Consider the following 12649-nt stretch of genomic DNA (forward strand, 5'->3'; position numbering starts at 1 on the left):
CTCCCCCTTTAGAAAACACTTAAAGAGAAAGTTAAAAATACGTTAAAAATAGATATCGATACAATAGGTTCGATGATAAATGAAGTTAAATCCTAACAATAGGCATTAAAATAGTTCAACAGAATAGAATTTACGAGTTTGTAAAGATAGCTTACGAGTTAAAGAATAATGATATGCGTAGAAACGTTTTTGAAAAATGTACAAAATGTCGAGACAACTTAAACGTAGTTGTTTAAAAATAGATCGAGTCGTAAAATAGTGGCTTTGCAATGGAGTGACATCAACTCAAGGCCCGGTCTCTCCATGCATTTATTGCCGTAATCGTAATGTAAAGAAATATCGAACAAAAGGAAAAAGAACAGTCGAATGGCGCTGGCTGATTTGCTGTCTGGTTTCATGTGTGCTTCGAGCAGGCATGAAAGGATGATAGCGTCACCAGTTGCGGGCTGTTTTCATGTACACTTCGAGTGTACATGAAAAGATCGAGCATAAACTAAGCGAAGTTGAACCTGACCGTTGGTTTGCTTTGTCTACCTGAGCGAGTAAAGATTGGGGTAGGATTTTCGACGGCAGGTTCTGTCACAGCAGGATCTGACGAAGTAAACGAGATGTTTGGCTTAAGCCTGTCAACTGATACGTTGACTTGCTTGCCATTTCGATCGATAGTAAAGAATTTATCCGTTCGACGAAGTACCTTGAACGGGCCAGTGTATGGCGGTGTGAAAGAAGGTCGTACGCGATCGTCTCGAACGAATACGTGCGAACAGGTATGAAGTTTGGACGGAATAAATGACTTTTTCGAAGTGTCGTGATGGCGAATTTCTTTAAAGCATTTTACAGCTTCTGAAATACGTTCGAGAAATTCGTGGCGGTGAGAAGGTTGGGTACTGGCGAAGAAGTCGCCAGGTAGGCGAAGTTGTTGCCCGTACAATGCGTCTGCTGGACAAAAGTCCGAGTCAGCATTGACAGAGGAGCGAAGAGCGAGTAAAATAATGGGTAGGCGATCAGACCAATGGATTGGGTCGCCACAAGAAGTAATCGCAGCTTTCAAAGTGCGATGAAAGTTTTCGATCAAGCCGTTGGCTTGAGGGTGATAGGCCGTGGTGCGAATTCGGTTGATTCCACAATATTTGTTAATATTGTGGAGTAGTTCGGATTCGAATTGACTACCTTGATCAGTGGTAATCGTAACTGGTGCACCAAAACGAGAAATCCATGTCTCGAACATGGCTTTCGCAACAGTGTCGGCTCGTTGGTCAGGGATCGGTATGACTTCTGGCCAACGAGTCGCGCGATCGATCATGGTAAGGCAGTACTGAAAACCGTTAGAAACAGGAAGTCTCCCGATGAGATCCATATGGACGTGTTCTAAGCGGCCGGCTGAATGAGCGATAGGGGTCAGAGGCGCGACAGTGTGTCGTGTTACTTTGCACCTCTGGCATGTAACGCAAGATCGAGTGAAGTTGCCAATATCTTTCTGAAGATTTGGCCAAACGTAGCGATTCGAAATGAGATGTCTGGTACGTTTAATGCCGGGATGAGCGAGATTGTGATATTGGTCGAAAATTTTCTGGCGAAGAGACGAGGGTACGTAAGGACGCTGGTACCCTGTCTTTGAGACGTCACAGTAAATGTCGTGACCTTGGTAATTGAATTTTACGAGTTCGAGCGAAGAAGGTTTTGCAATTAATTTGCGAAGTTCTGGGTCGTTTTGCTGGGCTTTCGAGAGGTGAGCCGCAGAAATGCAATGAATGCTCGAGATCGATTCGATTCGAGAGAAGCAGTCAGCGACTTCGTTATCAGCACCTTTGACCTAGCGTATGTCAGTGGTGAACTGTCCGATGAAGTCGAGATGTCGAAATTGTCGAGGAGAAGCTTTTTCGGGGTTTTGAGAAAAGGCGTGAATCAGGGGCTGATGGTCGGTGAGCACCGTAAATTGGCGACCTTCCACCATGTGCCTGAAGAATTTCACGGACGAATAGATTGCGAGAAGTTCGCGGTCGTACGTCGAGTACTTTTTCTGAGCAGGTGTGAGTTTCGAAGAGAAGAATCCCAGAGGTTCTTTCGAACCGTCGGGACGAATTTGATGAAGCGTAGCTCCGATTGCAACTGAGGAAGCGTCGGTCATGAGCTCAAGGTTGCAATTTGAGTCTGGATAAGCGAGATAAGTAGCGTTTGCAAGAGCGTCCTTGCACGCTTGAAATGATTGTCGAAGTTCGTCATTCCAGATAACTGGAGTTTTGTCACGCTTTTTCAAGTTGTGAAAAAGGTTCGTGAGAGGTGCCTGAAGAGCGGCAGCGTTAGGAATAAAGCGATGGTAGAAATTTAAGACGCCAATGAAGCTTCTCAGACCACAAATGTCTTGTGGGAGCGGAAACGAAGAAAGAGCTTCGATTTTGGCTGTTGTTGGTCGAATACCATCGGGCGAGATTTCGTGTCCTAAAAACGTAAGAGTCGATTGGCCAAAAACGGATTTTGATGCATTTATCGTAATCCCGAATTTTTGCAATCGCTCCAGGACGATGCGAAGGTGTTTGAGGTGTTCCTCTTCGGATGCGCTAGCAATTAGCACATCGTCGAGGTAAGCATAAACGAACGGTAGGCCTCTGAGGACCTCGTCGATGAAGCGTTGGAACGTTTGGGGCGCATTACGTAATCCAAATGGCATGCGCAAGAATTCGAATAGACCGAAAGGCGTGCTTATAGCAGTCTTTTCGATGTCCTCTTCGGCTACCAGAATTTGGTAAAAAGCACGAACGAGGTCGAGTCTCGAGAAAATTTTAGCGTTAGCCAAAGAGTGAGCGAAGTCGTGAATGTGCGGCATTGGGTACGAGTCAGGTTTCGTTTTCGCATTTAGTTTACGATAATCGCCAGTCATTCGATGACTGTGGTCCGATTTCTTCACCGGATGCAGCGGGCTGGCCCATGGGCTTGAAGACGGTCGAACGATGCCAAGTTGCATCAGTAGTTCGAACTCTTTTTTAGCCTGCGCTAGCAATTTCGGTGAGAGACGGCGAGGTCGGCAAGAGACAGAGGGACCGGTCGTTTCGATGTAGTGTTTCGTACTGTGCTTGACCGGCGGTAGCTCGATTAACTCCGCCGGATTTGTCAAAGACGAGAACTCACGAAGTAACTCGGTGTACTTGTCGTTTGTCGAAGGAATAGACGATATACCGTAGGTCGGTATATTTTCTGAGCGACATCGAAGTTTCATTCCGGTTACGCCATCAATAAGTTGATGGTTGGCAGGATCGATAAGAAGATTATAGTGTCTGAGTAGGTCGATCCCAATAATGGGCCGATCTACGTCAGCCAGAATAAAATTCCACGTAAAAGGTCTTCGTAGCCCCACGTTCAACGTGAGGGTACGTTGCCCATACGTTCGAATGACCGAATCATTTGCCGCGTACAGAAGCGTGTCTGTTTGGGTCAAATTCTTCGGTGCCGGAAGTACCGAGATTATCGCGCCAGAGTCAATGAGAAAAGACGTGTGCGTATTCCGATCGTAAACGAGAAGGCGGCCTAAATCTGGTCCTCGTCTGCTTTTAGCAGCCGAGGAAATGCCTAGTTTTTTGGCGCGGCCTTCGAACACTGTGTGCCATCGTCAAGTGTCTTGCACTTCCGGGCTAGAGTGCCGTATCGATAATGGTAATAGCATAACGCAATGCCAGGTGGCACTCTCATTGCTGATCGCGAGCTGCTGTCTGATCTGGGGCTCGCATCGCGACTCCGATACGAGTTGTCCGACCGACTAGTGCTGCGCGAACGACGAGTATTACTAACAGTATCACTAACAATATTGTTAAGTTTATTTGAAAATTCGCTTACGGTACTGACGAGTTTGGCGACTGTTTCGGTGAGCAAGTTCAAGTGGAGCTGGGTAGCGTCGGGCGATTTCTGGATTGCGCTGATGGAGGCGGATGATGATGATTTCGGTGAACTGGATTCGCTGAAGTAGTTCATCATTCGATCGGCGGTTTCGGCGAGTTTCTCGAGTCTATCCTCAGAGCCGGCTAGGACGAACTGGATCTGCTGTGGGAGGATCTCGAGAAACATAGGTCGTAGGATTTCGTCTGACATTTTACCGGCGGAGAGAGTACGCATCTCCTTGAGAAGTTGGCTCGGTTTTCGGTCGCCAAGTGTAAGTCCTTTGAGCAGCTTGTGGATGTTCTTTTCAGCCGAATCAGAAAATTCGCTGATTAGACGATTTTTGAAAAGTGTATACTGGTTCGTAGTCGGTGCTGGATTGAAGAAATCGTTCACTTCAGCGGTGATTAACGGATCGAGTTGCGCCTGGACATAGACGAATTTTAGATTTTCGTCTGTGATTGAATTGATCTGGAAAATCGCCTCAAGTTGTCTGAACCAACTCGCTGGGTCCTTCTTCGAGAACGGTGAAGGCGAGATCGAAATAGCTGGCGGCGGCGTTGGATTTCCCATGGCTGCTGACTGATGCTGAGGTTCGGGCGATTTTTCGAGTGATTTTTCGGTTGGAACAAGCGATTTTTCGAACTGATTGACGCGATTTTCGTCTGTTTCAGTAGTTTTTTCGCGATTTTCGGGCGTTTTTTCGTTGTTTTTCGCGTTCGTTTCGAGTTGTTTTTCGTGTGATTTTTCGTTCACTCTGTTCGAATTCGCAACGGACGTTTGCGCGAATTTTTCGAGCTGTTTTTCGGTTGTTTTCGCGTGTTTTTCCGTCAGTTTATCGGTCACAGTTTCGAAATTCGCGTCGGGCGTTTGCGCGAATTTTTCGGTCACGTTTGCGTTCGAATTCGCGTTAGATTTCGCGGAATTTTCGTCTGTATTTTGCGCGGATTTTTCGGCACTCGCGAGGTCGATTAAACTGTTCGGAATCGGTTGCGCGATCGAATTTTCAACGTCGGGGTCACCAGTTGCGGGGTTGTACGGTTCCGCAAACGTAGATATGCCCGAGCGCGTCACGGGCATTCGTAGATCGTCGCGAGCGCGAAAATAAAAGGCCGAGGCGAAGCGTGGAGAGCTAACGTTTATATTGGCAAGTGTACACGAAGCCGTAAACATAAGAACTAAATTATGTGTCGTCGGTTAAGGCGAGGATCGATGCGAGAAGAGAACGAGCGTGTGGACGACGACAAGAAGCGGGGAGCGGCGAGGCGCGTAAAGGCAGGAGAAAGGACGATGAGAATAACGGGAAACTGGTTCGAGAGAGCGAGCAGAAGCAGCGACGTTGGCAGCGGCGTGAGCATCGTCGTGTTGGTTGCTGCAGTTCGAGGACGAGATGTACGAGAAGGTGCAAGTGCGTCAACGGCGACGACGACAGCATTTACGAAGGAGGACGAGGTGACGACGAAAGGAATGCGAGCAGGAGCGTGAGTGACAGCAGCAGGATACGAGGACGACGACGACGAGGTAAGAATGCGATGGCCATGGCTATGGTCACCGCACGCTTGATCACAGGAAAACGCTTGATCACAGGAAAACTAACGACCACAAACTGAATTGTAACTTTTGGTTTTTCGTTTATTATGCGAAAGTGCTTATCGCGTACTTATCTACATTTATGATCTGTTCTACATAGTTGAAGAACATAGCGATCAAACTGAAAATTTCTGTGAAACCTAAAGAAGATATGATTAGTACTGAAGTAGGTACTTACATATTTAATAGTTGATAACGCCAAACAGATACGTATCTACGGCTCGCGCCACAGCTCGAGTTTTTTGAGAATGGAGTAAACAAAAAATAAAGAATTATTTTCTCTCATCAGAGCTCACCACTTTGGGGGTTGGGAGGACGGGGGAATCCAAAAATGAACTGCTGTGATTCTGGCGTTTTAGAACGTGCTCTTTTGTTAGTTCATCAAAAGTTTCCCTATCCCTATCTCCCTTGTGAACAAAAATTTTGCACCTTTAAATTTTTCTCGCAACTAATATTATTAGTTTGAGTGGATAATAAGTGCTTTTTTCTTTGTTTTAATAATAAACTATAACACGAATGTGCCTATATTAAGGTAATGTACTACGTTAGCAGTTTTCTAACAAAAAACCACGATAATTTCAGATTACCCGGAGTGAAATCATGTCTTCGCTCGAACCTTTGCGCGACTGCAATTTTCGGCGGGATCCGTGTAGTCTGGAACATATAGCTGCGGTGGTGGCTGCTGCGGTGTTGTGTCGTCAAGCTGCAATGATGAACCCAGCCAATCCTCCTAAAAAAGTACAAGAGATCATCGTATTGCCATCGGACATAGAGCAAAAGATCGATCGATTTATGCCGTTTGTTAAAGAACAGATTACATGGTGGAACAATTTTTACGATAGAGAGATATTCTATGATAGACTGTGTCGTCGAGCTCACGAATATTTTCACGTGTTGGTTTGGTCTACCGATGGTACCATTAATGAAGAAGAAACCGCTCGAGAGATGCTGAAGCAAGACGATCTGAATGCCGAAGAGAAATATAGAATCGCGTGTAATCATTGTTTGGAAAATGAGATCAAGACGTTGAGATCGAATTTGAAGAGAAAGATCAACTTGCGAAACGCTGAACGACGTTATCCATTGGTATATTACTGGGAACGTGTTTGCAGAAATGATCAGACTACCGGATTGACTAAAGTTATCACTGAAAAATTATGTAATGATGACTCGAGTTATCCAATTTGCGCCATTGATTATTTCTTGAATCGTTTAACCTTCGAGAAACGAATCTCTCTTGTACAAGAATCCTATTTCCAGAAACTAACATTTAGAAGTTGGGAAAATCTTTTGATGAAATTGAGTAACCAAGAACTAGTGGCATTATTCGACGTATGCTACCGTTTCTATTATTTGATACGATTCTGGATGCATGCTGATTTTGTGGTGCAAATTTGGATGCGTATACGAGATTGGTATGACTATGGCGCATTTGTTGGTATGCTGGGAGAATTTTTGACCGGCCAATTATTTCAATTGCAATGGACTGACCATCATATTTCTCTGGCAGTAGAAATCTTCAATCTCGCTCCTTACGAATGGCGAAACCCTGCATTTTTTATGTACATAGAGTGCGCATGGTGGAATCGTGATTTGAACTTGACCGATGTGAGATTAGATGTCGCCATTCTATCAAACATTGATCCAGATTATAAACGATACAAGTTTTGGCCGACGAAATGGTTCGATTTGTTTAAGAAGTATCCCACGGATTGTTTCTTGCAATTTATGGACGTATGTTGTGGAGAAGAAGGATCGAAAGAGTTCAAAATGGAAGTTATGGAAATCTGCTTCACTATGTTGAAAGAAATGCGATTTACCGAATTAGATCGTTTGCTCAGCGTATTTTCGTCGGATCCTGGCGGAATTATGAAAACCAAGCAAATGATTCTACGAGATAATTTCTTGAAATGGCGCTACTGGTTTGGAAATGATGGTTTGATATTCCCTCCGCCAAGCCAGCTCGTTGATTTCATCGAAGGATCGTTTGAAAGTATTCGATCAGCGAACGCGTTTAAAATAATAGTTTTGTCGTCGGTGAATTGTTTGAAAGCGTGTTACAAAGCTGCTGGAAGTGATATGTTTGATTGGCTGAAGGATGCTGTGTGGATGTGTAGTTGTAACGACGATGATTTCAAGCGATATAAAAGCATGTTTTTACAGCTTGATGTTGAGCTAGCGAAATCGTCTGGAATTCCGGATGTTTTCAACGATCCTGATTGGATGTCGTTTTTGGAATGGTGTTCGGACGAGTGTTGAGAATTTCCGAATTATACGTTTAAATTAAAACTCTAATTAATGAATTATTTTTGTTTTAATTTAGTTGATTTGGGTATAAGAAGTAAGAATGTGTTTCAATTTTTCTTCTGTATTTTTTGATTTTTTTTTTTTTACATTAATTAACGATTGAATTAATACGATTTGCAATTTTTGTGTTTCTTAATATCATCGTTAAATTCACAATTTTATGATTATGATAATTTTTTTCAATTTTAATTGTGAACTTCGCAAGTTGAATCTAGTTTGTTAAAATGCCATAAAAATTATTTGAATTTGCTGAGAATTTATGAAATATTATAAAAAATTCAGCAAAATATCGCAAAAATACTCAGTTACAAAGAATATACTCGTAATTGTGCAAAATCAGAAAAAATTGATCAAGATGAAATGAAATCGTGAAAAAAACTCACAAAAACCGTAAAATTAACGTCGAAGTTGTGAAAAATTGATCGAATTCTACTATGAAAATGTGAATAATCTTGACGACATTTTAAAATTATTTTTCCAGTGAAATAATCCGAGTGAAAAATGCTGTAAAAATCGTCCATCAACGTTGAATTTGAATCCTACGAAGAATAATTTTCAAATAAAGGTCGTTCAAAAATGAAAATTTGGTCAATTTTATGGACAGCTAGTTTTTAAAACGCATTGTATTTTTTGATATTGTTGGCTCAAAGTCTTCTACTGGGGGACATATGTAGTTTACGGTTTAGGGTCAAACAGTTTTCAGGATTGGAAGTAGAGCTATCGAAAACCTTTGTGTATTATGATGATCGTGCTGCATTTTGAAAAATTTTGGGCTCCAAGTCCTCCTCCTTCGGCTTGCAGAGTTCAATTTTAATTTTAAAGTCAAATTGATTATAGAATCAGAATCAGTAACTTCGAAAATCCACTATTTCATACCCTTATAACGAGGTTATTATTACAGTTTACTAAAAGTAATTTTTGGTTACTTTTTCTGCAGTTTTGGTTACCAAAGTTATTATTTTATTTTTTAATTTTCAAAAATTCAGTTTTTGCGTACCATCTTGCAGAAAAAAGTAGGTACCTACTAATAAGTAGTATCAGTAATAAGTGAATAATTTGCTAAAGTATCGACTTACTCATACACTTGATATAGTTTAGATGGTTAAGAATGAGGGTAGAGAAAGAGATAAGAATCCCTTCCTTATGTGGTGAGATTTTGAATAATTCCCTAAGGGTGGAATTATTCTCCTAAATTGCCAAGATAGTTAGAACATGAGACCAATATCCATTCAAAACACCTATACTACACATACTATGTTGTGAAGAAATAAAATAAATTCATTTGATACAACAATTTAAAGAATTTATTAATACGTTTTTATACAAAAGCAGTAAAAGCACAACTTAGACCTTTCGATACAAGAGGTTGCCTAAGTTCCGTATTAAGGCAGAATAATCACATCACTAGACTAGTAAATATTATGCAGCTATTTATTAACTTGTGATAATTCGCTCAAGTGAAATTATCACGAGTGACGAGTGCAATATCCAATACCTAATTAACTACATAATTAAGTTATGTAATCAAACCATTAAAATAATTAGATAGGTTTCTACACCTCTAGGTAGGTACTAGAGCTGAAAACTACGCTACTCGCTAACTGGTATCAGGGTAAAATACTGGCTGAACCCACTACCGCAGGTAACGAGTTAAGTCGGATGCCAGATAGTATCATACAGTGAGAACGACACGGTTTTATCAGCACTCATACAGCGTGAGTCATAACACACATCACAACACTTGTCACACAATGCCTCTCCCCCACTGACTTGTAATCATCTACTGCGTGACAATTGGGTGTGGTTTATGATGTCACGCGGTACACCAGCTGGGCACTAATTACTAGAGACTAAGGATACTTTTCGGCATCGTGCACTGTCGAGTGCTTTCGGCTACACTCGTTTGACTTGTCTCCATGAAAGTGAAATATTTTCCTAATCAAAGATGAAACTCCTGTTTCCTTTTCGTTCAAATCTTTCTTTATAATCATATTATTTCATACGAATATTTTACGTATTTTAACGATAAAACTCGTGTTAGTCCTGTTTCTTTTGAATGTTGATCTGTTTCATAATCGTCAACAGTCTTGTACTCTTGTTAGACAACTTGGTTTCTGATCCAAACATTACCAAATATAAAGAAAAAACAGCTGTGATGATACTAGTCTTTTGAAATCAATTTGAAGAAAAATGTAAAACTCTTAACAGAAGTGATGTTGTTGTACAATTGTACAAACATTTGGAACTTGGGATGTTTTTCAAAAGAAGATTGATATGACATCACATCAGTCAAAAAGTCAAAGTCGAAAAAATCGAATCAGATTTCCAACTGCTCACCAGGCATTTAACTCAAAGTATATTACCTATTAAGCAACAAAATTTGTATTCTACAAGAAAGACAATGAAGAATAAGTAAAAGTTAATATTATATTCGAATATTATAAATTTATAATTAAAATTAAAAATCCCATCAACATGGAACAGGGAACTTGAATCATTAAAGTCAAACGAGCGTAGCCGAAAGCACTCGACAGTGCACAATGCCGAAAAGTATCCTTAGTCTCTAGTAATTAGTCAGCTGGGCACTCAACTCGCTACACGTTATAATGTGAACTGGTGCGACATTTTTTCAACTCGCTACCCGCTACTAGCGAGTAGCGAGAATTTATGATACGGATACAATAGTTACCCACTGTCAGCGAGTACCATTTTCAGCTCTGGTAGGTACCTATCTATGCTCACCAATTGACCGATGTAGTTGATTAATTTGGGGTAATGAATGCATTTCAGCACCCATAGAACACTGTTCATGTTCTCCATTCTTTCGGGGGGTCTACTAATACTAAAAGCAGCATGGAATCCTTAACTAAAAGAAATACACATTTCATTTTACCTTATTGGGTAATGACTGGTTGCATTCCCAATAATCAAAAAAGTTCACTAATAAACGATCATCGGATCGGATTATTATTAAAAACAAATTATTTTAATACTTGCAAAGGAGGCTTTTTATCATCTTTGGAAGCCCGCTAATCAACAATTAATCGCAAATGTACACTGTATTTACCATGACGAGATGTCGTTTTACTGCAGTTTCAATACTGAGTGTAGATTTAGCACCAAAACACCCCTAGTTATACCTTAACTGGGGTAGTGGGAGAGGTTAATGACCTGATGTAAAGCTATAAATTACATGCTACAGAGTACTTCTAGTACAGGAGGTACATAAAATAATTATCACCCTACAGGGTGAAGGCAAGATGCACTATGTCACACTTTTTTATTTTTTCCCCCCTGGCCACTGGCTACACTGAAAGAAATGAATGGCAATGAGTACCGCAAAACGCGGTAATTTTGGTATAGGAATTGAATATAGAAATCAATCCATCTCAGTTCGGGAATGGTTACCACTCTTGATTCACTCATTACATTAGTAATGTAATAAGTGCATCAAGAGTGGTAACCATTCCCGAACTGAGATGGATTGATTTCTATATTCAATTCCTATACCAAAATTACCGCGTTTTGCGGTGCTCATTGCATCGTTTTGCTATTCATTTCTTTCAGTGTACTTTGCAAAATAATCAAAGTCCAACTTTCTGCCAAAAATAGCTAAAAAGCTCAGCTCTTGTCAAAATTTTCAAATAGCCTCGTTTCTTGCCAAAAATAATTGGTCATCTTTTTGCGAAAAAATTCTATAGTCAAGTTTTATGTTTTTCCAAATATTACCCAAAAGTCTTCCTTATTAAGTTAGGTATACTTATATTACTGAAAATTCTAGCTTTTTCGCAGTTAGAAAGTCTCAAATTTTTTGCCTAAAAATTGCCAAAAACTGCAAGGTAAAAAATTTTACTTTTGGAAACAAATTGCAAAAAAATATACTCAACTTTTCATTTCCGAAAATTGTTTTTTTTTTTTTAAATTAAAATCATCAAATTTTCGCTTAAAATTTTTTTTATCCAAAATTATCCAGAAAGTCTTGCTTAGGTACAACTTATTTTCCGGAAATTGCCAAAATGTATCACTTTTTACCAATAATTCTCACAAAGTTCTACATTTTGCAGGAATTGTCAAAGTCTTGCTTTTTGCCAAAAATTGTAAAAAAGTTCTCGCTTTTTATTAAAATTTCTAAAATTCCGAATTTTTCCTTTTTAAAAAAATTGTCCATATGTGTCACTTTTTTAATAGAAACTTTTTCTTATTTATTTTCTTTTGTTAAAATTGTCAGTCTCGTTTTATTTTTCCAAGGATTACCATTTTCGTCAGAAATTGTCAAAATTCTTACTTTGCTGCCAAAAAATTTGTAAAATAGTTGTTGGCAAAATTGGAATCGTAACCGTAACAAACTATGTTCGGTAACTTTTAAGTTTTTATTTTTTATTAAAATAAATTTCGTTTCGCGAATTCTAAATATCGCTGGTTACGTATTAAATGTATTTTTATTCTTTTCGTAAAATCGCGTAAACTGTTGGCTGTTAAATTTATCGTCGTATATTCGTTGTTTTCGTTAGTTACTAAGTTAGTTCGCGTTAATATTATTCTTGTCGTCGTAAAGTAAAGTCATCGAGCATTTTGCTCAGTTTCATTTGTCTGGTTTATTGATCGTTAGGTCAATGACCGTTAAGAATAAATATTTATTTATTTTGTTGAAGTTTGTTTTCGTTTTGTCGAATGTTAGGCAAGTTTAATATTGTTGTGAGTCAGATTTATCGATTCAGATCGATTTATCGTACAATAGTCTCGAATTTTTAATCAAAATATTTCGAAATAGGTACTTAGTTCAACTTTTTAAAATAAAAACATCTCAATCCGTAATATTCTGTTTTTTTTTTTATTTTTTTCTGTTTTAAAATGTATTGCTCCCATTTTATCACTTTTTTTTTTG

The 12649-nt window shown here is 39.7% G+C and overlaps 1 protein-coding gene across 4 annotated transcripts in view; it reads left to right on the forward strand.

The window, feature by feature from the left end:
* LOC135845894 (uncharacterized) overlaps positions 1-12649 on the forward strand; it is a 68257-nt gene that overhangs the window by 38727 nt on the left and 16881 nt on the right. The window contains exon 2 of one of the 4 annotated variants that reach the window (XM_065364762.1): positions 6040-7886. The exons of the other annotated variants lie outside the window; for them this stretch is intronic. Coding sequence (XP_065220834.1) covers positions 6058-7716 — 1659 coding nt within the window. The 5' untranslated portion in view covers positions 6040-6057 and the 3' untranslated portion in view covers positions 7717-7886. Of the gene's footprint in view, positions 1-6039; positions 7887-12649 lie in introns of those variants that run through there. 4 annotated transcript variants of the gene reach the window in all.

Source organism: Planococcus citri, chromosome 4 (genome assembly GCF_950023065.1).
Source record: "Planococcus citri chromosome 4, ihPlaCitr1.1, whole genome shotgun sequence".
In the NCBI taxonomy this organism is placed as follows: Eukaryota; Metazoa; Arthropoda; class Insecta; order Hemiptera; family Pseudococcidae; genus Planococcus; species Planococcus citri.